Source organism: Phoca vitulina, unplaced genomic scaffold, assembly GCF_004348235.1.
Source record: "Phoca vitulina isolate PV1807 unplaced genomic scaffold, GSC_HSeal_1.0 scaffold3, whole genome shotgun sequence".
Classification (NCBI taxonomy): Eukaryota; Metazoa; Chordata; class Mammalia; order Carnivora; family Phocidae; genus Phoca; species Phoca vitulina.
Window position 1 is genome coordinate 15,825,747 of NW_022589706.1, and position 23,543 is coordinate 15,849,289.

At 46.0% G+C, this 23,543-nt stretch overlaps 1 protein-coding gene across 1 annotated transcript in view; it reads right to left on the minus strand.

Moving 5' to 3' along the window:
• Positions 1-23,543, minus strand: part of SEL1L3 (SEL1L family member 3) — a 98,536-nt gene that overhangs the window by 34,120 nt on the left and 40,873 nt on the right. Inside the window, exons 10-13 of the mRNA XM_032400123.1 lie at positions 12,291-12,502; positions 10,906-11,085; positions 4,376-4,495; positions 2,555-2,695 (exon numbers count right to left, since the gene is read on the minus strand). Of these exons, the coding sequence (XP_032256014.1) occupies positions 2,555-2,695; positions 4,376-4,495; positions 10,906-11,085; positions 12,291-12,502 (653 nt within the window). The remainder of the gene's footprint in view (positions 1-2,554; positions 2,696-4,375; positions 4,496-10,905; positions 11,086-12,290; positions 12,503-23,543) is intronic.

Here is a 23,543-nt window from a genome sequence, read left to right on the forward strand (position 1 = left end):
AGTGAGATGCAGAGGCAGGATTTGAACCCAGGCAGGCAGGCTCCAGAGTCCAAGTTGTAACTAGCACACTCTACTTCCTCCTAGGCGTTCCTGTTCCGTGCTGAGAATGTATAATGATTCATAACCTCCTTACAGAAAACGTGCAGAATATGTTTGTCTCTGTATTTTTCAGGACCCCAAATAAAATTGCGAATCCAACTAAAAGTTAAATTATATACACCAAGTTTCTCCTAGCCTTCAAGTTACCTATTTAATGAAACTGATGAGCTGAAGCAAAGTTGAAGATGAAAATATTTTTCAGAAATGCACCATTACTTCATTTAACAGAGAGGAAGAGGAAAGGAAAAAGGACACGGAGGCTACGTGGAATAACTGGATGGGGCAAGGGGACAACCTTTTTGGACTTTCTGGAAAAGCGTAGGAAAGAGCAGGACGACAGAACGTTAGAACCTGGTTGAACTCAAGGTTTATCTTCTCCAACTTCTTTGCTTTGAAGGCATAAAATGGGAGGATGACTTACCCAAAGCCTCACAGTTAGATCTGTGACTAGAATTCAGGTACTCTGATTTCTAGGCACCAAGTATTTTCCAGAATATTTGTTATGTAAACCTAAGTGGGATAATTTCTTGCACAAAGACCCTGCACTAAGCACAAATCTGAGTCACACTGGAAGTTGTTAAGTGAGAGAAATGTAAAGTCCTGGTACATAGTAAGTGCTCAATAGTGTCCACTGGGTGAATTCATGGAAAACAGCTGCTACAGTAAAAGTCAAAGTGCTATCCTCATGTGGATGCAAGACGGGATGGCTTAGACTGTCTGGCCAAGCTGTAGCCACCATGGCGCCATCACACAATGTGCCAAATGCCCACACAGAGCTCCAGAGCACACTACTGCTCTTCACATTTGGGAAGCTCATTTTCTGCATGGGGTTATTTCACATGGAACACACTTAAAGTGACCTCCTGACCAGAGGTAAAATCTTCCCGTTACTGAAATACCGATAAGGGGCTTCCCTTGTCCCACTGAGGGATTCTTCGTTAGAATGCGGGAGAACCCAAAATCTTTAAGGTTGGGAAAGCAGACAATCCATCACCTCCAGAGTCATTTTTCCTGTATCTGCCTCTCCCTCTAGATGGTGAGCGCCTGGTGGGCAGAAGTAATGTCTGATTCATGCTGCTATTTTCTCTGCACTTTGACAGTGGCCAGCCCCAGCTCCGGCGGACGGGTGCCTCTCTGTGCCTGCCCTCCCCACCACTGCACAAGCCCCTTGAGGTCGGGGATGTGGCGCACACATCCATCTGTCCCTCCCTCTAGCGTAGAGTCTGGCGTTTCGTCAGCCTGGAATGGGTGTTTATTGAATAAACACATGGATGCTTCGGCATATGGCTAGGAGTCAAACCATTTCTATGTTGACTTGACAACTGAAAAAGGAACGTCCAGACCCTATATTTGGAAACCATATGAACCAATAGGTTTTAAGGCTATAGAGGGTTAGAAATGTAGCAAAGTCATGGCTGTTAATCAGTGAGCGGCCACAGCTGTGGTTCTGAAGATGGACCTGGCCACGTGACTCCATGTCCTTGTTTGGAGACACTTGCTATGAGGGTAGCGGCTTTCTTTGGGCATGACATGGGGCCCAAGGGCTTCCTTCCCAAAATCAAGAGAGTTTTGCTTTTCCAAGGCTGGTGAGGTGATGTCTTGTGTTTAGGGGTGAAGAACACAGACTCTGAAGCCGAACTGCCTGGATCCCAGTCCCAGATCTCTAAAATGTACCAACTGTGTGACCCTGGGCAAATTAAAAAACCTTTCTCTGCCTCTGTTACCACATATACAAACAGCAATCATAATGCACCTCCGTGCCTACCTCACAAGGTGGTTGTGAGGCTTAAATGCGTTAATACATGTAAGTCATGTAATAAGTGCTCAATCAGTGCAAACTACGAGAATAAGACAGTATTTTACATTTCTTGAAGCCCATTCATTATGTTATCTCATTCAATCTCTGGTCATTACCATTGCCCCATGAGATCAAATAACTCTAAGGACACATAGCTGATGATTGCGGAGGAGGGACTTGAATTCCATTCTCTGTCTCCTGGGCTAATGCCCTTTCAACCCATCCCCCGTTCTCCTGTTGGCTTAAAACAAGATCTTTGTTTTGACCAACCAGACTGTTGGGAGCCAGCCCAAACACGCACTTGGGTTAAGCTGTAATTCAATGACAACTCTGTCTGGTGGTGAACTTGCAGAACCTCTGGGGGCTGGTGGCCGTTTTTTTTACAATCCATAAAATAGGGGTGCTTCCTCTAGACAGTTCTTGCAAAAGCAAAGAGAATCCAGGTGCCAAACATAAGACTAATGATTAAAAAATGAGACCGGGGACTGTTTTCTGACTCTGCCTTTTCAGCAAATATCCCTTTCCATCAAGAGTGACAGAAGCGTATACTGAGTTTCTCCAGTTACAGAATCCTCGTTTGCCTGCACGCCTACGGGAAACTGCTCGGGAAGCCTGATAAGAATTGCATAATTTTAGCCCAAACTGAGGGACTCTTACCTTGAATAACACAATGGCATAGTCATATATTAATGCAGGGTCCTCGGTCTCCAGCGCGCCCTTGGCATACCACTCGATCGCCGCCTCAGGATTCTTGGCCACACCTTGCTGGCCCCAGAACAGCATCTGGGCCAATCGTTGCTTCAAGACAGTAGCAATTTAGAATAATGACTTTCCTGTGTAATGCTTAACATAAGACTTTAAAAGGTGGAAGGACAAACCTAGTTCAAATGTTTTCATATTGAGAACCAGGAATTAGGTAGACACGTGTCATCTTCCAACTGGGGGCTGGAGCCCTGAAAGGTGAACCTGTGTAAATACAAGTTCTTAGCCCCAATTGGAAACAATGCATGTCTGCACGTGAATGTGAGTCAGTCTACCGCACCCAGGGCCAGAGCCGGGTGAGACTTGGTCGACAATGACTGTCTCCTCTCTTCAAAGCCCCTTTCTTTTGGAAGGTACACGCTGTCCCCTGAGCCTAGTGAGTGGCCTGGAGGCCTGTGCACATCCGTATCAGAAGGGCACTCAGCTCCTCCCACTCCAGCATTTGTCCACATGGCTCATTCCACCATGACATTCGAGGCGGGGAGCTCTCTGGGGATTGGAACCTCACGATGTGATTTGTCTGTCTTTCTCCCCTCAGCCCTCACTCAGCAAAGCTCAGCAGAAGCTCGTAGAAGCTACTCAACAAAGATTTGCTGAATGAAGGCAGGAAAGTTCATACAAGCTCTGGAGCACCCAGGAAATAACTCTGACAGTGGTATGTCCAGAACTAGGCACTGGAATTCCTTCCTGCACTAGAAAGACTGCAGGCTGGGGACGGATGCCCGAGAAGGGAGCAGAGGAATGTTGGTTAACATTCCAGCCCCATTCTGGCCCCTGATGGTCTTTCTTCCTTTCTGCTTCTTCTCCCATCTCCTTTTCTTTCTACCCTCTACTCAAGTACTTATAACTTCCAGCAAAGTATCTCCTGAAACTCTAGGGAGACCTAGCATTACTAAAGGGTCTCTGAAATGCTTGCTTGTCAATGCATTTGTCTTTTCTGTTTTCTTTCTTTTTCCCGTCTCTGGGCTTCTGCCTGCTTAGCAGACCCAGAGGCCCTTAACCACACCGTAAGCTCACTAGGAGCACAAAGCAAAAGCTAAGGCCATTCTTCAGGAAGGGAGCTTTCTCCCTCCCAGTGCGATCTGTCTAAGCTGGCTCCCGCCAAGGGTTTCTCTTCATAGTGAAATCAAGGCAAGAAGTCAGATGAGAAAGTTCTCCCAGCTTTCTGCCCTTCCTGGTACCTCAGAAAAGTCCATCCAAGAAACAAGACATGTTCAAGAGCCAAGGTTGGTCCGTTGGTCATGCTGAACCTGATTTCTGCTATTCTCCTAGCTGAATTCATGGCTTTCTTCCTGATACCCATCTAATCTCTCCTGCACTCTTTTTATTTCTATCTAATGCCCTAAAATGTCTGATGATAGTCTTTAGGACAGATCACAAACCGTGCGGCTCTCTCTCCTTCTGGGTGCACTTCCTGCCCGCGTGGTCAAGACAGACCACGTGACTTCATTGGCCACAAAATGTGAGAGGTGGCTTGTGCCATTTCTGAGCAGCCATGGCTGTGGGGGCCTGTGTCGCAGTGAAGCCCCTGTTAGCTCCGTTCATAGGGGTCTACGAGAGCACAGTGCATGCTCTCCCCATCAGACGGATATCGGGAGCAAGAAACTAACCCGTGCAGTTTTAAGCCAGTGAGGTTTGAGATATTTTGTTACCATGGCAGAACCTGGGTATTACAACTGATGGGCTTCCAAAACAGTGGACCACATTTTTTTTTACCTGAGCTGCCGCATTGCCTCGGGTGGCTTCATGCTTCAACCACATAAAGACATCTCCGTCCTCTTTGGTCTGTACCTTGAGTGTTTCATCATCCTTCAGTCTAATTGTTTCAACATACGCCTGAAAAGGAAGGAAGGAAGGGAGACAGGGAGGGAGGGAAGAAGGAAGGAAAGGGAAGGAGGGGGAGAAGGGAAATATCCAAATGATTTGGGCACACAAGAGCCAGGACGTTATTCTTAAACTAGCAATCACATAAGTAAAAACTATATGAATGATTGAAATATGAAGTGTGTTCACGATGCCATGAGATCAGATTCTTCTTAAATGAATGTGTCACATCTCATCTGTCTAAGTGGGCATTTTTGTTCCTATCAAACAAAGCGTTTGCCTTGGGAGGGCAAAATTTATTCCCCTTTCACTCCGGCTGCTCAAGCTTGTCCAGAAGACCACTTTCATGCCGCTGATTTCAGAGTCTGATTACACACAGCATCAAAAAAGGTAAATCAATATTTTTTAAGTACAACCTTGCTTTTTTTTTTTTTTATCCCAAAGTGTTATTATCCTGCATGCCTAACCATTTTTATTTAGCGGGCTCAGCTTCAAATATCTTTTGGCTATTTCCAAAAATTAAATCTACCCTGGAAAAAAAAAGAGGGCATGTTCACTCCGAGGATGCGAGCAAGAATGTGCTAGAGGCTCTAAGGATGAACCCAAAGGGAGAGTTCACAAAATGTTTTGAATTGGCGCATAGCCTCTGAAGTATCCAACTCCTCTGAAGAAAATCAGACTCATTTTGATGTGTAAATTTTGGTTGCTTATCAAGAGACCAGTTCTGTGGTTTCACGGTCTCCCCTTATACATAATGAAGTATAATGAAGTCTATTAACAATGCCATGAGGGGTCCTGGAAAGGGCTTCCCGCGCTCTGCACATGCCATGGGCAGATGGTGAAAAAATTGGATCTGCATGAGTTTGGGAAAGAAGCCTCAGAGAACAAGGAGCCAGGCCTGATTTCCCTTCTGACCCTCTTTGTTAGTTAAGAAAAGTCCTTATATTCACAAACTCTAGCCTGCAGCCCCATTCCGGAGACTGCTATGGCCCTGCAGAGCCCCGGGTCCCTTCCGGGGGGCGCTGCGAAGCTGGGAAGCGGGGACTCTGCTGGGGCTCAGCACCCAGCGGGCGTCACGGCCTGCTCAGTGTCTCACCTGGGGAGGCCACCGAGCGAATAGCAACAATTCGAATAATGACACCCACTACCTTTAACTGAAACCCTCTGTGCCGGGTATTTAAAAGTTTTTTCGCACTTCATCCTCACCATAGGGCTGTGACCCAAATATCACTGTCCTTGATTTATAAGCAAAGGAACCGAGGCTCCAAAGGTGAAACTATCAGCTTACGGTCACTCCGTAGAGCAGGCCCTGAAGCCAGGCTGGCTTAGCTCCGAAGATGGGGCTCTTTCCGGCTGCCCAAAGTCGCCCTCTAGCAAGAAGGCCCTAGAATCCACTCTGTCTCCTTGACCCTGACAACTGTGCTGCCAATGAGCTGGCGTTTCAGCTCAAACTCCAGGGGACACTCTGTTGTCTGTGATGAGCCTGGAATTGGACTGAAGCTTGAGCTGTTCAAATAATGGAATTCTCAACTAGAATTTTTTTTTCAACAGGAGAACTTGGACATTTTGATTTTTGGTTGTTTTTCTTCTTATTTTGTTTCTTTCTCTTTAACTTTGTCATGGGACTTCTTACCCTGCAAGGATTTACACTCTCAGATGTTTCTGCCACTCTCTGCCAAGTGATGATATGTCACTGATATAGCCCGATAAGATATATCCTGATGATATATCACTGTTCTAATTGCTTTGCCCAAGACTGACTCATTGAATCTTTGCAACCTTATAAGAGTATCACTGTCAATATCCCCCATTTCACCGATGTAGAAACTGAGGCTCAGAAGTTAAGTAACTTATCCAAGATCACATATTTAGTTCTTCAAGCTTAGATGTCAAACTCAGGCTGGCTGGCGGTGGGGACCATGGGCCTCACCACCCAGCGAAGGACTCATACATCTGAGAGGAAGGAAATGATAGACCGTTCCATTGTCTTCCCTGAGACATAGTAAATTCAAACAGTGTCATGAGGAGGGTCTTGGCAAAGGTCATGTTTCTGGGGGGACCTGGGCAGCTGTGCATAATTGTGAAGAAGGAACACTTTTGTCCTTTGTATTATTGTCCCCTGGCTTAGCCCCTCCTGCTCCCCTGGGTGGTGCCATCAAGTTTTGCAGCAGGATGGGGCCATTAAGAGCACAACCTTTCACATCAGACCAAGAGGAACTCTAACTCACCACTAACTACCCCTGGGCCTTGGGCCACTAACTTTACTGATCTGAGTTCAGTCGCTGCATCCATAAAATGGAGCTTAGCACAATACTTGCTATATCGAAAGCACTCAACCTATCAGCCATTATTTTTTATACTATGAAGAGTTAGAAAGGCCTAGGTTCTAACTGAGGCCCCATGACTCATTTGTTGTGTGACTTTGGGCAGTTCTTTAGCTTCTAAATCTCAGTTGCCTCCTCTGTAAAATGAGAATTGACTTCATAGGGCTGCGTGAGGATTAAATGAGATTGTTTATAAAAGAGCTAGCAGAGTGGATGGTGTATGCTAAGCTCTCAGTAAGGGAACTCATCATTTGTTAGGTCCTTAGTTCGCTCTAACACGTAAAAGGCTGACAGCAGTTTAAACATTCGCCCTCCTGTTGGTTTTGCAGTTTTGTGCAGCTCACAGCCTTCCGTTGTGAGGATGGTCTATCTAAGAGAATTTTATGCTTTGGAAGATGGAAGAAACAGAAACTGAGGAGGGAGCATTGGGGCCAGAAACACTTTAAAGAGCTCATACCGTGTGCTGGGCTCCAGGTGTGGCCAAAAGTATGGTGTCCCCAGAGGAGACGGGCTGAGCAGGGACTACTGACAACTGAGCTTGGAGAAACAGAAACCAGATCAAGGAAAGCCTCCTATGCCAAGCGACCAGCTGAGCTTAGATCTTGTGGGTCAGCACTTCTCAACTCGGGCTGCGCATTATGAGCAGCTGAGCTTTTTAAATATGCTTGAACCATACAGGTTTGAACTACAGAGGCCCACCTACATGCGGATTTTTTTCAATAAATACAGTACTATGAATATATTTTCTTTATGATTTTCTTAATAACGTTTTTTCTCTAGCTTACCTTATTGTCAGAATATAGTATATAATACGTGTAACATACAAAATATGTGTGAATTGACTGTTTATGTTATCAGTAAGGCTTCTGGTCAACAGTAGGTTATTAGTAGTAAAGTTTGGGGAAGTCAAAAGTTATACGTGGACTTTTAACTGTGTGGGGGAATCAGTGCCTCTAACCCTTACATTGTTCAAGGTCAACTGTATAAATATACACATATACACATATGCCCTAGCCCCCCAGCCTGTCACTTCAAGACTATGGGGTGGAGCCCGTGCAGAGCTATTCTTTAAACCCCCAGGTGACTTCGATGTGCCACCAGGTTGAGAATCTCGACTGTGGACAGCCTGGTTTGGCCTCAGTGAGAAGAGAATGGATGGGACAAGACTAGTGACAGAAAGACCAGTTAGGACGTGTATTGATTTGCTGCGGCCGCCACAACAAAACGCCACAGATCGGTCGGCATAAACCACAGACATTTATTTTCTCAAAGTTCTAGAGGCTAGAAGTCCAAGATCAAGATATCGGCAGGTTTAGTTTCTTCTAAGGCCTCTCTCCTTACCATGCAGATAGCCACCTTCCCACTGTGTTCTCCCGTGGTCATCCCACTGTTTTATCTGTGTCCTACTCCCCTCTTCTCGTAAGGACACCAGCCATATTACACCAGGGCCCACATAATGACTCCATTTCAACTGAGTTACCTCCTTAAAGCCTTTACCTCCAAGGAGAGTCACATTCTGAGATACTGGGGGATTAGGGCTTCAATTAGGGGTTGGGGTGGGGTGGGTATAATTCAGCACAGAACAGGAGGCTGTCCAGTGGCTCAGGGCAGAGATGACAAGGGGCGAATGTCACCTGGCGCAGCAGGGATGGGATGGGAGGAGAGAGAAATGGGCAGGTAAATGTGGTGGGATGACTGGAACTGATGGGATGGGGAGGATGGCTACTCAGCGGCTAGCACCATGGACAGTGGTGTCATCTATGGAGGAGTTTGGGGGGACGGAGAGGGGAGGTGGCTGGTTGCCTCCACGGTGTGTTATGATTGCAGTTGGGGGTGCGTAAGAAAAGCTGGAGAGGAAGGTCTGAGTGTCATCAGTACGTGGAAAGCAGTTGACACCAGGGGTGTGGATGAGACCCCTGCCCCTCTAGCAGGTGCAGAGCGAGGAAGCCGGGGACCAAACCTTGTGGAAAAGCACATTCCCAGGAGCAGAGAGAATGAAAGAAAATCATTTGCGATTAAGCCACAAAAACAAACAAAACCTAGCAGCTTCTTTCTCTTTCACCTGAGGCAGAGTCCCGCTAAATCATACAGAAGTGACATGAAGGGAGATTACTAATAAAGAAGATGAAATGATGTGAACCACGAGTTACATAAAAGAGAAAATGAAGCAAAAATCAAGGAAGGAGTTACTGAGGGATCCTTGGTTTGTTAATTAGAGGTCTGGCTTTCCATATCTCCTCATTTGTTATGTGCTGCTGGTGAATTAATAGATTTCTCAACAAAAGGACATTTAAATCAATGTATGACACCTGCTTAAATTCTCAAGAAGCCATTAATTACACATTCTTAAGAAAATGAGCGAGGATACAACTCTCCTAACTGTATAATTCCTACCTGTGATTCTTAATCATACAACTTTCAGCTGCAAGATGGATCTCCTCTATTCATTTTCCCTGGTTCTGACCAATTAAACATTTTTTCATAATCGTAACATTGCATGTGCCAAATCTTCAAAAGAAAAGGAGGTTGTTAGCAACATACCATTTCCCATTGCTAATTTATGCTGAATTAGAATTCTTAAAAGTATAATGTATACATAGAGGACATTATTAACACATTCAGGCTGAGTAGAACAACCACAGTATGATTTTGTGGCTTGTTTTTTGTGTGGATGGTTGTTTTTTTTTTTTTCCAGAATAATTCCTTTCTAAAAATAAAAAAACAACTTCATCGATTCATAAATTAATTCCTATCAAACTGAGGTCCAGTTTTGCACATAGCTTATATACACTGATAGAATACAAACGATAATGATGAGATTCTGTAAGTTTATTCAGGAGAAATCACTGGTTCCTGAAGGAATTAGAACGTCTCTATAGATAGCCATTTGGTGTTTTATGGTTTGACTCATGTTTAATGGTCACCGACAGTATATACCGTTGAGTCATTTATTTTGAAACCATACGGCGACCACTGTAGATTTCCTTTCCGGCACCATCCGTTTCCGATCAACAAAGTGCAACTTTTCTGCACTGTGGATTTCTGAGTGCAATCCAGAAGCAGCGCTGGGGACCAGTGAGTGGATGAGTTCCCAGTTAGCCGCCGAGGCTAAGGTTCCACAATCCTGACCTAGCCGGGCGTATCCCCTGGGCTCACCGAACAGAAGCAGGGAAAATCAAGTTTATGGCCTCCACTGGGGCCAAATCCAGCCATGAAGTTCACGTACTAGTTATAGCTACACAAACCCAGGTTCCCCGTTTGCTTATATATTGTCCCTGGCAGAGGCTGTATGAGCAAATCCTAAAGTATTTACTACCTGGCCCTTTACAGAGAAAAAATTGTCACCTCCTGGTAGAGACGGCTTGCCTTTCTTCTCAACTTGACCACCTCAAGGGCTATGACCGTCAAAACCTCTTCAATCCTTCCTGGATAAAGAGGATATATACAAATACATTCCAAGAGGCCAACCATGCCATGGTCTGCTCCCACCGAATGCAGACCTGCCTCAACTAGAGGCAGCTTCCCTTGAATTCTTACTCTATCACTTCTACTTATACCCTTTTACTCACGGTCCTCAAAGCAAACCATCAGTTGATCCAGCAAACCATCAGGTGCCTGGCACTGGGAACATAGCTGGGGATGGAGCTTGCGTCCTTTTACCGCAGACCCTGCTTGCTGGTTACACATTGATAGGAGCCCTTGGCTTACTCCCCCCACTCAATGTGACCCAACTCCTAACACCTACAGACCCACCCCCTCACATGATCTTGGAACAAAGAAAAGGTGTCTATGTTTCTGGTACACATTTTTTGCAAAATTGAAATCTGTCCAGGGCCAAATCTATTCTTCCCATGCTAGTCCTCCTGCTCATGAAAAGCTTTTCGTGCATGGGTGTAGGATTGTTCCTGCATTCAGCCTGAGAACACAGCCAGGAAATATGAATTGGAGAGTGCAAGATAGCTTTTCTCTCCATTCAATTATGCTCATCCTCTGAAGACCTGAAAATGAACCAGCCACAGGTGCAGACACTGTATAAAATTGTTCAGGAAGCCCCAGTAAACGGGGCCATGACCATCTCCACCCACTTCTTTCTCTTACCTGATCTCCCTGTAGCGTGTGCTGGTCAAGGGGTGTCTTCGTGGCAATATTGCTGTAGTAGGCATAGGACAGCTCCCAGTCCAGGGGGTAGTTGTCAATACCCTGGTAGTGTTTGTATCCAAGATTCATGGAAGACAGCCTCTCACTGCCCTGGCCTCCTACCAAACTATACAACATGCCCTGTTAGGAAGAAATTTACCAAGCGTTCATAGGATTGTAGCAAAAGGTCATAAAATCCTAACATTGGAAGGTCATCTGGCCCCGTCCCTATATATGAACCTAGTCATTCCAGAAACACGTTAACATGCCTTTAAAAAAACAATCTTTAGAAAAGAAGCCACAGCAACTTTCTAATGGATCACAAATTCTAGCTCTCTGTCCTTCTTAATGCCCAATATTATGATTCCTTGACTTCTGCCCTTCACTCAGTGAAAACAGGGGTCGTCCCCTGATTTCTCTCATAGAATCTTCTTGTGTATCTGCCAACTGGTCTAAGGATCCCTGGTCTGCTTCAGCTACATTATCTATGGAAGATGATAAGAACAGTGGCCATGTCCTAATCTTACACTCTCAGAATGTTAGTGTTGAGAAGGGTCTTTGGAGATCAGCTGGTCCAACAGCCTCATTTCATAGTTGAGGAAAGAGGGGAAAGAGAGACTTGAAGTCATGTGTCTATGGCCAACCAGCCACTTTGTGACAGAGACAAGGCTAGAATCTTCCCCACTATTCTACCTTTGTGGGACTCAGGAAAGCACTTAGAAGGAATATGGAACCACCTGGGCAGGTTTAAACAACCAGTCTCTTCAAATCCAGGATGAACAATCCTATGTGCAGATCTGAAAATTAAAAGTGATCAGGAACCACTCATAGCACTTACTAAAAATGGGATCCCAAATGTTTAGCAAGTTGCATAATTAATTGGGTCTCAGAACCACAAATGAAACAGTCTGGTATGGCTTTTGTATTGATGGCAGAAGGCTGGATGTGATAATATTTTGCTTAGAGGTCCAAATGACTTCACTTAGCTAAATAGTCATGAGAGATAATGGTCCTACAGCCAGCGTAGTTAGGTAGTTATAAGAATTGGGTGAGAGGCACCTATTCTTGAAGGAGTGGGATTCTGGTAAGCCCTGCCCCAACTCTTCCTTAGAGTATGCCAATCATATCCCCTAGCTTGCGTCCAGAAAGGAAGCGCCCTTTCTCACTCTCTGAAGACAGAAGATCCTGTACTTAACATAGCTCTAGGACATTTTTCTTGAGTGTCAAGATTTTTAAAGGACTCCATGGAGCATGAAGAGGTCCGGTTTCTACCTAGGGTATGAGAGCATTACTCTGCAAATATAACGCAGGTGACTGATGTTCCTGGAACCCATGAAATACTCTACCTGCAGCTGATCCCGAGGCACATTTAATCCAGTTTCATAAAAGACTGCAAGGTAGTAGGATGCTTTATGGTATCCACAGCAGCTAGAATCCATCAGAAAGGGGACAACAGAGCTAATTTGGTGAAGACCATCAACACTGGAGAGTCTCTTTACAGCCTTCTCAAATATCCTCCTGCCGATTTCTAATACAGATTCATTTTGGTTCCTTGGCACTGTAAATAACCACAATTCACAGCACACACGATTAATTACCATGGGATCGACGTGGCTTTAGAAAGAAGAGGGAAAAGCCAATTAAACCACCTGAGTTATTAATATGGCTGGTTCTGCAGTGCCTTGAAATACACCACCTTCCAGGGAGGTAAATTAAACCCTTTGGGGATGCCACGGTGTCATTCTGCAAATAGCTTTTTCTTTGGCACGAAATGACAGCCTAGTATCCTGGGAAAAAGGATGTGCCTTATATAGCCGAGAAAGCGTCTCTAGAGAGTAATTTACTCAGTGTAACTCACCACCAAATCAGGACCGCCGAAAGTTCCAGAGAGACTTTTTTTCCCTCTAAGACTCTCGGAAGAAGAATGTGTTTTATCTCAGAAATAGTTCCTAGGTGCTGCTCTAAAAAGTTGCACAAAAAAACCTTATTTTGAGATGCTTTCTTATCTTTTGCCTCCAGTTTTTCTTGAGGGTTTCTAAATACAATAAAAGGAATGAGTCAACTTTTATGGAGGGCCTACAAAATGCCAAATACTGGATTAGGTGCGTTATGCAAATTATGTCATGTAATCTGAACAATTTTATGAGGTAGGTACTATTCTTAGTGTCCTCACTTTTCCAATGAGGAGTTCGAAGCCTGGAGATGTCAACTAACCTGTCCAACATTAACAAAACCTGGCAAGTGGCTGAGCCCAGTTTTGAGTTCAGCTTTGCGGGTCACAAAAGCCATTCCTACTTACTCTGCTGCACCGACCTGCTGATGAACAGGCAACGAGATGTCTTAATAAGTACCCTACCACTCTCAGTAGACCCTTCTCCATGCAACTGCCTTCAGCTGTATGGTATTTCCTTTCACCTAACCATCCTATAAATCTGATAAACATTTAAGCCCAAACTAGCAAGTTATATGGCCTTATAACGTAAGGGTGATGGTCTTCCAGTAGTTTAGAGTAGTTTACACTATTCATCTCTCTTGTTCATTGATTTAGGCAACAAATGTTTACTTTCTATTCTGTGTATCTATTAGATGCTACGTTTCGAAAGACCGATAGGATTGTATAGATATTGTTTACATTTAAAGAGACATGGTCATCTTATTTAAGACTAAAATTGTATCTGCCTAAAAGTTATGTCCAACATTTTTCTTTTCTTCATTCTATCCAAAATTAAAATGTTACTAATAACTTTCAGGGGGCAACAAGAGACTCATTCTATCAGCACTCCATTAAGGAGTGAACAGAAATGAGGTTCCAATGTGGGAAAACTGAAATGGGCAGGTCTGAGATCGGATTTTTTTAAGGGCAAGTCCCTTGCAGAGTCCATGCTAAAAACAGAGGCCAGTGGGATCCAAGGATGAAATTGCGAAAGCCAAGCCATTGGTTATGAGCTGGTGCCAGTCCTTTTGGGCACACAGGCGGGCGGGCTGCCCCCTGAGTGGGGGACACGTGCCTCCACTTGCCGAGCTGCGGGGAAGGAGCCCACCCCTGCCCGGAGCCAAGGCAGTCTCATCTCCTGGCTCCTGGAACCCCTCACCCCAGCCTTCTAGATTCCAAGAAGCAACAGCTGGGTCTGCTTTTACTCTCTCGATCCCAAGCAATAGGTGCGGAAAAAAATTACCCCGCTGAACACATGGAATTTGCTTCTCTTTCTGTATTTTTTAATCTCTAAAGAAATACCTGCTTGTTTAAAAAAAAAAAATGCAGATTTGTATAAAATAAAACCAGAAGTGCCCTCTCTCCTAATCCTTCTTTAATAGTGAAGACAAGCATTGTTCAAAGCTTGGTGTGTGTGCTTCCAGACTTTTCCCTTTGCACAGACTATATAACTCATATACACATCTCTCTGTATTGATACACATGCATTTTCTTCCACAAAAGCTCCTACAATTCTGACCCTCAACTTTTTTGCTTAAATTAACCACGTATCATGGGTATTTGTCTGTGGCTGTCAGAAGCCCATTCTTCCTAAAGCTTCGCTAGTATTGCATTCTACAGCAGAGCTGTGTCCCCAAACAGTTCTCTATTTTTAGACCCTTGGGCTGCTTCCAGTGATTTTGCTATAACCAACAACACGGCAATGAACATCCTTGAACATTTCCCTCTGCTCATCTGTTGGGATATATCTGAATAATAACCCCCTTTTCCACCAGGAGTCTGGGGATCTCATTTTGGACTTTCCCTTTGAATAGTTGAGAGAATTCCATCCTACCCAACCATTAGACAGGATAAGAACCAACCTTCTCCGCTGGATTTAGTATGCACTGCAGAACCCCGATGCAGTTGCAAAATAAATCCTACTCCTACTTATTCATATATTTACTTCTAAACATGTACCCATCTCAGATATGCCTCTCTGTGCACATTCTGAGCAAAGCAACATTAACATTTTGTTAATGATTCATCCCCACCTCACCTGCTCTGCCAAACACCTAACCAAGATGATGAGTTTTGCCTGAGTACCCACAGACGTGGGCTTTGTGGGCTCAGAGGAGAGAGGAAACTCCAAACCAAATGAAGCTCCAAATGAAACACTTACCCCAGCTGACCCCTGGCACAGAACCCCAGAAATCATTAGCAAGAGTGCCCAGATAGCTGGGATTGCTGGAGAATAAGGAGCAAAAGGGGAATCCTTCACAAAGCTCAAAGCTTTAGCACCAAAAACCCGCAGACTGCAACCAAGGCAGATTGAAAAGGCTTCGTTATTTCTTTTACACATTAAAACTCCTAACTCTCCCCACACCCAAATATTACCAATCAGTATTTCCTCTGCAAAAGAATCTAAACAATTTTCTGCGCTAGTGAATGTAATAAAAAAAATAAATAAGTCTAAAGTCAAACTGCTCTTTTTGCATATTCTTTAAAGTTCAAGTTCCAACTGCGGCAGAAAAGCAAAGCCGTGCATGCTACCACTGGTGAGTCTGTAAAACTGGCAATTTCAAAATTAGTTTAATGAAACTGTTAATTTCACCCATCTGGTTTAGCATATGCATTTTTTTCTAGTCAATCTGTAACTAAAAAACATGCCTTGTTTATGGAGATGAATGGCATAATGAAACAAACAAACAAACCCAACAGAAGAAGGAGCCATGTTCCCATTTTCTGGCTTCCTGCCCCAAAAGCTAAGGAAACAAAAGCCCAGCGCCCCCGCGCCCCCGCTCCACTCCTTAACCCTTCCTATTTCCCCAGGAGCGCGGCATTGTTGGTTTTGCTTTTCTACAGCAAGACCGATACCATAAGGTGGCCAGTGGCGGGCTCATCATCAACGGAGGCAAAAAGCAGAAAATGAGAAGGTAGGCCCTTGCTGGGGAGCTGGAGTGGGCATCTGATTGAGAATTCAGGGGAGAGGCAGACTCCTTCCTCGTGAGAGGCACGGGGGGCATCGATAGGAAAGTCATTTTTAGTTTCAAGCTTCCAAAAGGTGGAACGCATCCAAAGTACAAGTTGGAAAGGGAAGAAGAAGTGAAAGGAGAAAATGTCATTTAACCAGAAAAGGAAGCTCTCACCCGGCTTACTCCTTAAAAAAAAAAAAAAAAAAAAACACAGCATATTCCTGATTTGCATTCTGATCCCCTGAGCCCCAGAGCCCCAAGGAGGTGGCTTATTTCCCAAAAGTAAACTGCTTGGGGCGCTTGGGTGGTTCGGTGCGTTGGGCTTCGGATTCTTGATTTTGGGCTCAGGGGGTGATCTGTGTCCTTTGTCCGTGCTCCTCAGTGGTGAGTCTGTGTCTCTCCCTTTGCCACCACCCCGCCCCCCCCCCACCGGCCCCTCCAGTTCTCTCTTTCTCTAAAATAGATAAATAAATCTTAAAAGAAAAAAAAATGTAAACTGCTTGTACTCTTCAGTATGCAAGTTTTCCAGGTTTGTCCCATAATTTCTCTCCCTCCCTTCTCCATCCCCCCCCCACCCCACCCTCAGGACTGCCATCAGGGGACCTCTGGGCAGGAAAAGTGTGGCCCTCTCTGTTTTCTTCTCTGTGCTTCTGTGTATTTGCTTTAAAAAAAAAAAAAGATAACGTATGCTTTCCTAAATAAAAATAAAGATGAAGATTTTTCAATGAACGACACTGAAAATAGCTCTTAAAGGACACGGTATCCAGGTGTTATTAAGAAACATTACTGTATGTCTACCATTCCCGTGCTCTGCATTTTAGTGTTTCCAAATACACATTGCAATTGTTGGCAAAAATAAGAACAGTTAGAAGCGAACCAGTTAAGGCCAGCAACCCCTCGGTATCTAGTGTGGGGCCCCCTCTAACTCTGCACTCAGCGCTCCTAAGCCGGGGGCAAGGCCGGCCGGGAACAAAAACAAAAATGAGAGGGACAAGATGCAGATGGTCAGCCCTGGGAGGCGAGCCCACCTCAGATCCGGCCTCCTCCCGAGACCCATTTGCCGGCAGACCTTGGGCTTCCTGTAGCCACAGCTCCCGTGGGCTCAGACGTGCCCAGTCCAGAATGAAGGGAGGGAAGAGAGTGAACAGTTCCGGCCTCAGGGCAGATGCCCACAGGGGCCTGCTGGCCAGCTCACCTGTCCCACTCACCTGTCCCTGCCTGCCCTTGCACCCCACCTGCACCTCAGTCTTTGCAGCTTTCCTCCCTCCTTCCTACCCAAACCAGCTCTCTGGCTTCGAACCCCACCTCCACTACCATCTCCACATCCCTGCAGCCTTTTACCAGCAACCCCCCATCCCCACCACCTCTCTTCCCTGGATGCTGGAGCCCCATTCAAAGGGTTTTTGAATTCTAAGGGTTCTGTTTTGACAAGGAAGTTGCAACAGGAGAGTAAAAGAAATAGCCAGCACACCTCTTAAATAATGAAAAAGCACGCATACTAGAATCCTACCATCCTAGCATTGGAAAAAGCCCAAATGCTAATAGGGCAATTTCTATGCTCTAACAGGAGCCATTTTCCTAGAGAATTGGAGGTTCCCCAGGAAACGACATGGAGGGTGACCAATCAGAATAGTTCCCCTGAAGTCTTGAACACGGGGTCTCCTGTTGGATGCCACCCAGAGCCTGGACAGTTGTGGACTTGGGGACAGAGCAGTACAGAATCCCCGCGCCAGGCAAGGAAATCAAGATGCAGAGCAGTAGTTCTGGAATGCCGGGAGGCAGGAAGGGTATCGTGCCACATCTATATGCACGGCAGCTGAGCACCCCGAGGAGCACTGCCATCTTTAATTCAAAGGCATGCCTACTCTGGGAGACGAGGAATGCGTCCTGTGATTCTTCAGAGTGGGAACCGCCAGTGGGGACAGCTGCATTTTATACAAGGTTAGCACGTCAGCTGTCAATATTTAAGAAGCCTCTCTCCTTCGCAAACTTGGTAGAGAGTTCTGTGTGGGCTGGGGCAGTCTTTTCATTATGGTTGCCCTGGGGCCCAGCACAGTGCTGGAGGGATCCAATCCATGGGTGCCAAACTGGGTTGCACGAACCTCGGGGCTGTTTTACATCCGGGCACCTGTCTACTTCAGCAACTTGATAAGGGGCATATGAAAGCGAGAACCGTAAGGGCTACGTTTTGGGAATTCTTTTGTAATGGGTGTGCCTAAGAAGGATTCTGGGCTACTTTTGTTGATGGGGAGGAGTTGGAAAGCAGCTTGCTGGCAGACCTGGGAAAGAGAACTCTGTTTGCAGAGGTGTCTCAGAACAAGGACGGCAGCTCCTGAGAGAGAACAGACTGAAGAAGTGTCTAAGAAATGAGAAAAATGTAGAAAGAAGGCAAATAAGCCCATAGTCCTCTATCCGTCCGGATTGGTGTCATGGCTTGGCTGGCATAGACCTTGAACCTGGTATAGAAACGTGCTGTGTAGGGTCATCTAGAAGAAGGATCGATAACTAAGCACCTAACATGGCCAGCACCATTGCAGACACCATGGAGAACTGGAAGTGTAAGTGGGATACTTATACTTCTTGTGCTCCCCTCAACAAGCTTGCAATTGCATGAGTGATAGAGACACTGACAGGATCCAATAGTTATAACTCAAGGTAGAGCGCGATGAGCTCTATTCAGGCGACCCGGTCCCTCATAGCCATATGGTGCCTCTCTGTCCATGAAGCTCTTTCATAGCATTATGTCACTCAGGAGAGCATCATTCTTAATTGCCATTAAACCAAACTTGACCCAGTACATAAATTACAAACATAAATTACATCTCACACCCTCGAGGATGGCTACTTCTCAAAAAACCAGGAAATAACACGCGTTGGCAAGGATGTAGAGAAATGGGAACCCTTGTGCGCTGTTGGTGGGAATGTAAAATGGTGTAGCCACTACGAAAAAGAGTATGAGGTTCTTCAAAAAATGAAACACCAGGATTACCATATGACCCAGTAATCCCACCTCTGAGTCTATATCCAAAGGAATTGAAAGCTGAGTCTGGAAGAGGTATTTGCATACCCACGTTCACAGCAGCTCTAGTCACAATAGCCGACATGTGGAAGCAACCCAAGTATCCATCGACAGATCAACAAAATGTGGTATATACATAATGGAATATTGTTCAGTCTTAAAAAGGAAGGAGATTCTGACACCTGCCACAACAATCTTGAGGACATGATGCTAAGTGAAATAAGCTAGTCACAAGAAGACTGATACTGGATGATTCCACATCTATGAGGTACCTAGAACAGGTAAGTTCATGGCGACAGAAAGTAGAATAGTGCTTATCAGGAGTTGTGGGGAGGGGAAATGGGGAGCTGTTGTTTAATGGGTACAGTTTTACAAGGTGCGAAAGTTCTAGAGATCTGTGCAATGAGGTGGATACACTTAACACTACTGAAGAGTATACATAAAGATGGTTACGATGGAGAATTTTATATTACATGTATTTTTACCACAAAAAAAAATTTTTTTTAAAGATTTTATTTATTTATTTGAGAGAGAGAATGAGAGAGAGAGAGAACATGAGGGGGGGAGGGTCAGAGGGAGAAGCAGACTCCCTGCTGAGCAGGGAGCCCGATGCGGGACTCCATCCTGGGACTCCAGGATCATGATCTGAGCCGAAGGCAGTCGCTTAACCAACTGAGCCACCCAGGTGCCCCACAAAAAAAATTTTTAATTACAGTCCTTAAAGAGTGAGGGTACAAATAGTTGGTGATTCTCTTTAGCAGTAGGAAAATACAGCTGAGACCTTCGGGAACAATGGAGCAGCAGTGACCACTGCCGAGCTCGCTAGGCCGGCTACAGGGAACACAGTCATTCACTCCCTATTGGCTGTGCATGAAGCCAGTGTTCCCGATTGTCCACCCCCTGCAGTGTTCTCATCACTCCTTTGAAGTGTATTGTTGGCTTAGCTAGAGAGCAGATGATCTGCCTGAAATCACACAGTGCGGGAAAACACACTCTGAGGTCTGAAACACGCACGTGTAGTGGCCTGGAAGCGGAGTGGGCCGTGTATGTGCGGACAGGCTGCCCGCAAAAAAAAAAAAAAAAAAATGACTCTGTCGCAAAGAACCAGAAATCACAGGCCACTGTCTTAAGTGGTCTTCTTTTTTCAAAATGCCGGGGAAAAAAATAATTCCACAAATTAATTCCCTTGGTAGGAACAATGGAGCTGACGTTTCTCTTTCTATTTATGTAAAAAACTCTCGTTCAAAACATGGCCCCATTTTTGTTCTATGCTGGCCCACGGGGGGCACTTGGTCAACCTCTGTTGAGTGAACGAATGGATGGAAGGTCGTGACATGAGCAAACGAAGACGTTTCTCACACAGTTAAATTCCTTGTCTCTCTTCCTGCAGCCAGAATTCCAACCACCGAACATCTGATCCTTGACTCCATTCCCAGAGCTTATCTCAGATATGAAAAATGTAAGATGATGAGGATGTTCTAATAAAGTCTACTAGTCAACAGGATGGGACAGCTCGGGGCAACAGCAGAAAAGAGAATGTAGACATAGTTCATATTAGCTAGAGTTGTCCAAAGCGCTCCAAAGCCAGATAGACACTTACGGCAAGAGGAACCTGGGAGGAACCAGGAATGGATCTATAGCCACACTGGTCTATGACTATTCCTTTTATAGGAGACCCGAGTAAAGATACATTAAAAACATGTAGACTTGTTTTCTTTTTCTCTCAATTTACAAAATCAAATGTTCTGCATTTTGCTCAGCCTTGTTAGAAACTGAACACAATGTACACCACCAGTCTCTCTCCAGGGTTAGCAGGAGGGCACTGTGATAGCCCCAAGCAAGGGCAGTGCGCCAGGCAGAGAGATGAACTTTAATGGGGAGTGTATGCCCGACCTCTGCAGGAGGCTCCCCGGTCCTTATGGACAGGACGGCGTAACCTAGAAAAATAGGAGCTGAAGGCAGAATGGGGGCCTGAGGTTCATTCTGGAGATTCGCCCACCCTTCCTGCCCTATCTCCCCACCTGCTCCTCAGCTCCAGGAAAGGGAAGGGAGCGAAGGAATGCAGGTGGCTGGGTGCCCAAGGGCGGCAGACGCCCTGGTCGCAGATACGGCCCCTCGGGAGACGCTCCTTGGCGCTGTTCTAAGCAGACTTGGCACCAGAAGGACTCGACTGGCTGGTTCGGCACCAGCAGTGGGCTGTAAAGTGGCAAATCCGGCTTTGGGGCTCCCATTGTCACCACAGATGGAGCCCCCGGAGGCCTAAGAGGGGTCAGCAGAACACGCTATGTGCTGACATGTGACGGCTCCCCAGTCCCACAGCCCAGGACAGCGTGAGGTGTAGGAGCTCATGATTTGGGTTTTTAATTAGGTTCCGTTTCCAGGTCTCCACGGAGGGGGAAAAAAAAAAACAATTCTAAATTCTTATAAACAAAACTTCTGAGCTATAAAAATAACATGAAAACATTCTTACTGAGAGTATTTACTTTAAAAAAAAGAATGTGCTGTGAAGATGAGTCACTCCTGCTCCCAGTCGGTAAAACTATATTTACATATGATCAGGAATCTCATAAAGCCGATTTTGATGTGGATGCGGCCTCAGCCCATTGAGCCTAACCTACCCAGCATGCATGTCCGGCATGAGCAGCGGAAACTGGGGGACTGTCTCTGCCAGGTGATAACATCTATAACACACAGCAGTGGTTCTCAATGTCGGGAGATTTGGCCTCCCTGGGGACATCTGGCAGACTCTGGAGACCTCACAACTCAAGAGGGGGGTCATGGGAGGGGAGAGAGTGCTACTAGTATCTAGTGGGTTGAGGCCAGAAATGTAGCTAATGCACAGGACAGACCTCCCCTCCAGCCCCCCAACAAGGAATTATCCAGTCCAAAATGAAACACCGCTTGTACCGGGCTTCCTGTACGCCGATTCCGTTTCAACTATTTTATAAGCATCAATTCATTTAAGCCGACACTAGGAGGGTGGCACCATTCCCATTCCCATTGCACAGATGAGGAAACGGGCTCGGGGAAATGGAGTAACTCGCCCAAGCCCACGTGGCTAGTAAGTGCTAAGCTAAAATTGGAGACAGGCCGCCTGGCTGCAGAGGTTATGCTGTCCCCGGAGTCCACAGGCTTCCTGCTCCTTGGCCTCCTTGCCTGCATGCAAGCGGTCCCACGGCCTTGAGAGCCAACCTCTTTACACGCCATAGCTCTGTCCCCACCACCCTGTCCCATTCAGGCCTGCATCCTTGGCCTGGACCATGGACCGCCAAGGACCCACTGCTTTCCCCGCACACCCCCCTGTTCACCTCCCCCCAACCTCCTGCTGCTGCCAGAGTAACCTCGAAACCCAAGTCTGATTGCACCTCCGCCCGCTGCTTAAAACCCTTCCACAGGCCCCTGTCACCTACAAGGTGAAGCCCAAACTCTCAAGATGCTGTCGGAACGGTAGTCAGAATCACACCGTCCGGGACTTCTCCTGCCTCCCAAACGCCTTGCACATCATTTCAAAGGCGGTGCTGCTCCCATATCTCTGCCTCTACTCTGCCTCCGATACCCAGATACCCACGGACCCCTCAGGAATCAGTCCCAGTGTCACCTCTTCCAGGAAGCCTTCCCTGACCACTCCCTTCCTTGTGACTCTACCACTTACTCCCACCACTTTTATTAAAAATGCATCACCAGGGGCTCCTGGGTGGCCCAGTCAGTTGCACATCCAACTCTTGGTTTCGGCTCAGGTCGTGATCTCGGGGTCATGAGATCGAGCCCTGCGTCGGGCTCCACGGGCTCAGCACGGGGTCTGCTTGAGATTCTTTCCCCCTTCTTCTCCCTCCCCCCACTCATACTCCCTCTCTCAAATAAATAAATAAATAAATAATAAAATCTTTTTTAAAAATGCATCACCATTTTTCTTTGTTTTCAAGTCTGTCCCTTAAGGGCAGGGACCTTGTGTTATTTTACTTACCTCTAAAGTCTAGCCAAGTAACGGAGCAGACACTCAGCAAGTACCAAATGAATGAAAGAGGAAATATCTGGTATGGTTCGGATTCTTTCAGGCCAGAATAGATTCCCTTTGCCCCGTCTGCAGTGGGGAATCTCTTCCGTTGAACACTGACACTCTTAGGAAGTCCTTACGTGAAGCAGAAGTCCGTTTCTGCGCTGCCTTGGCTCAAGGTTCTGGTTGGATGCCCAGCAATACCATGGGTTGCCTCTCACCACTAGGAGTTATCATCACTCCTCTCTGTATCCCCTTCCTCGGGCTGAACACCTCCAGCTCCCCTCCTCTTCCTAACAGACGTCATTTCAAGATCCCCTGTGGCCCTATAGCGTGCACTTCATTACTAAGCCAACCCAAACTGTGATGGGCCTAAGCAGAAGCCGGCCACATTCGGGAAGTATAGACAGATTCCCGAGATGCCGTTTGCAGTGTGTACTTCAAGTCCAGGACCTCAAGTTCAAGGGCCTAAGGGCCCAGGCAGGAGGTGCTGGGATGGGGGGACGGGGTGGGACGGTGGATAGACGGAACACACCTGTGACAACTCTCACTTCCAGAACCACTACTAATGCAGGAATGGAGGCCCGGCATTACCAGATCTTTGGGGTTTTCAAGAAAAGCTAAACATTTGCATTTTTGTGCCAGTTTTTAGATACCAGCAACTAATAAAAAATTTTTTTTGATAATAATGTACATGCC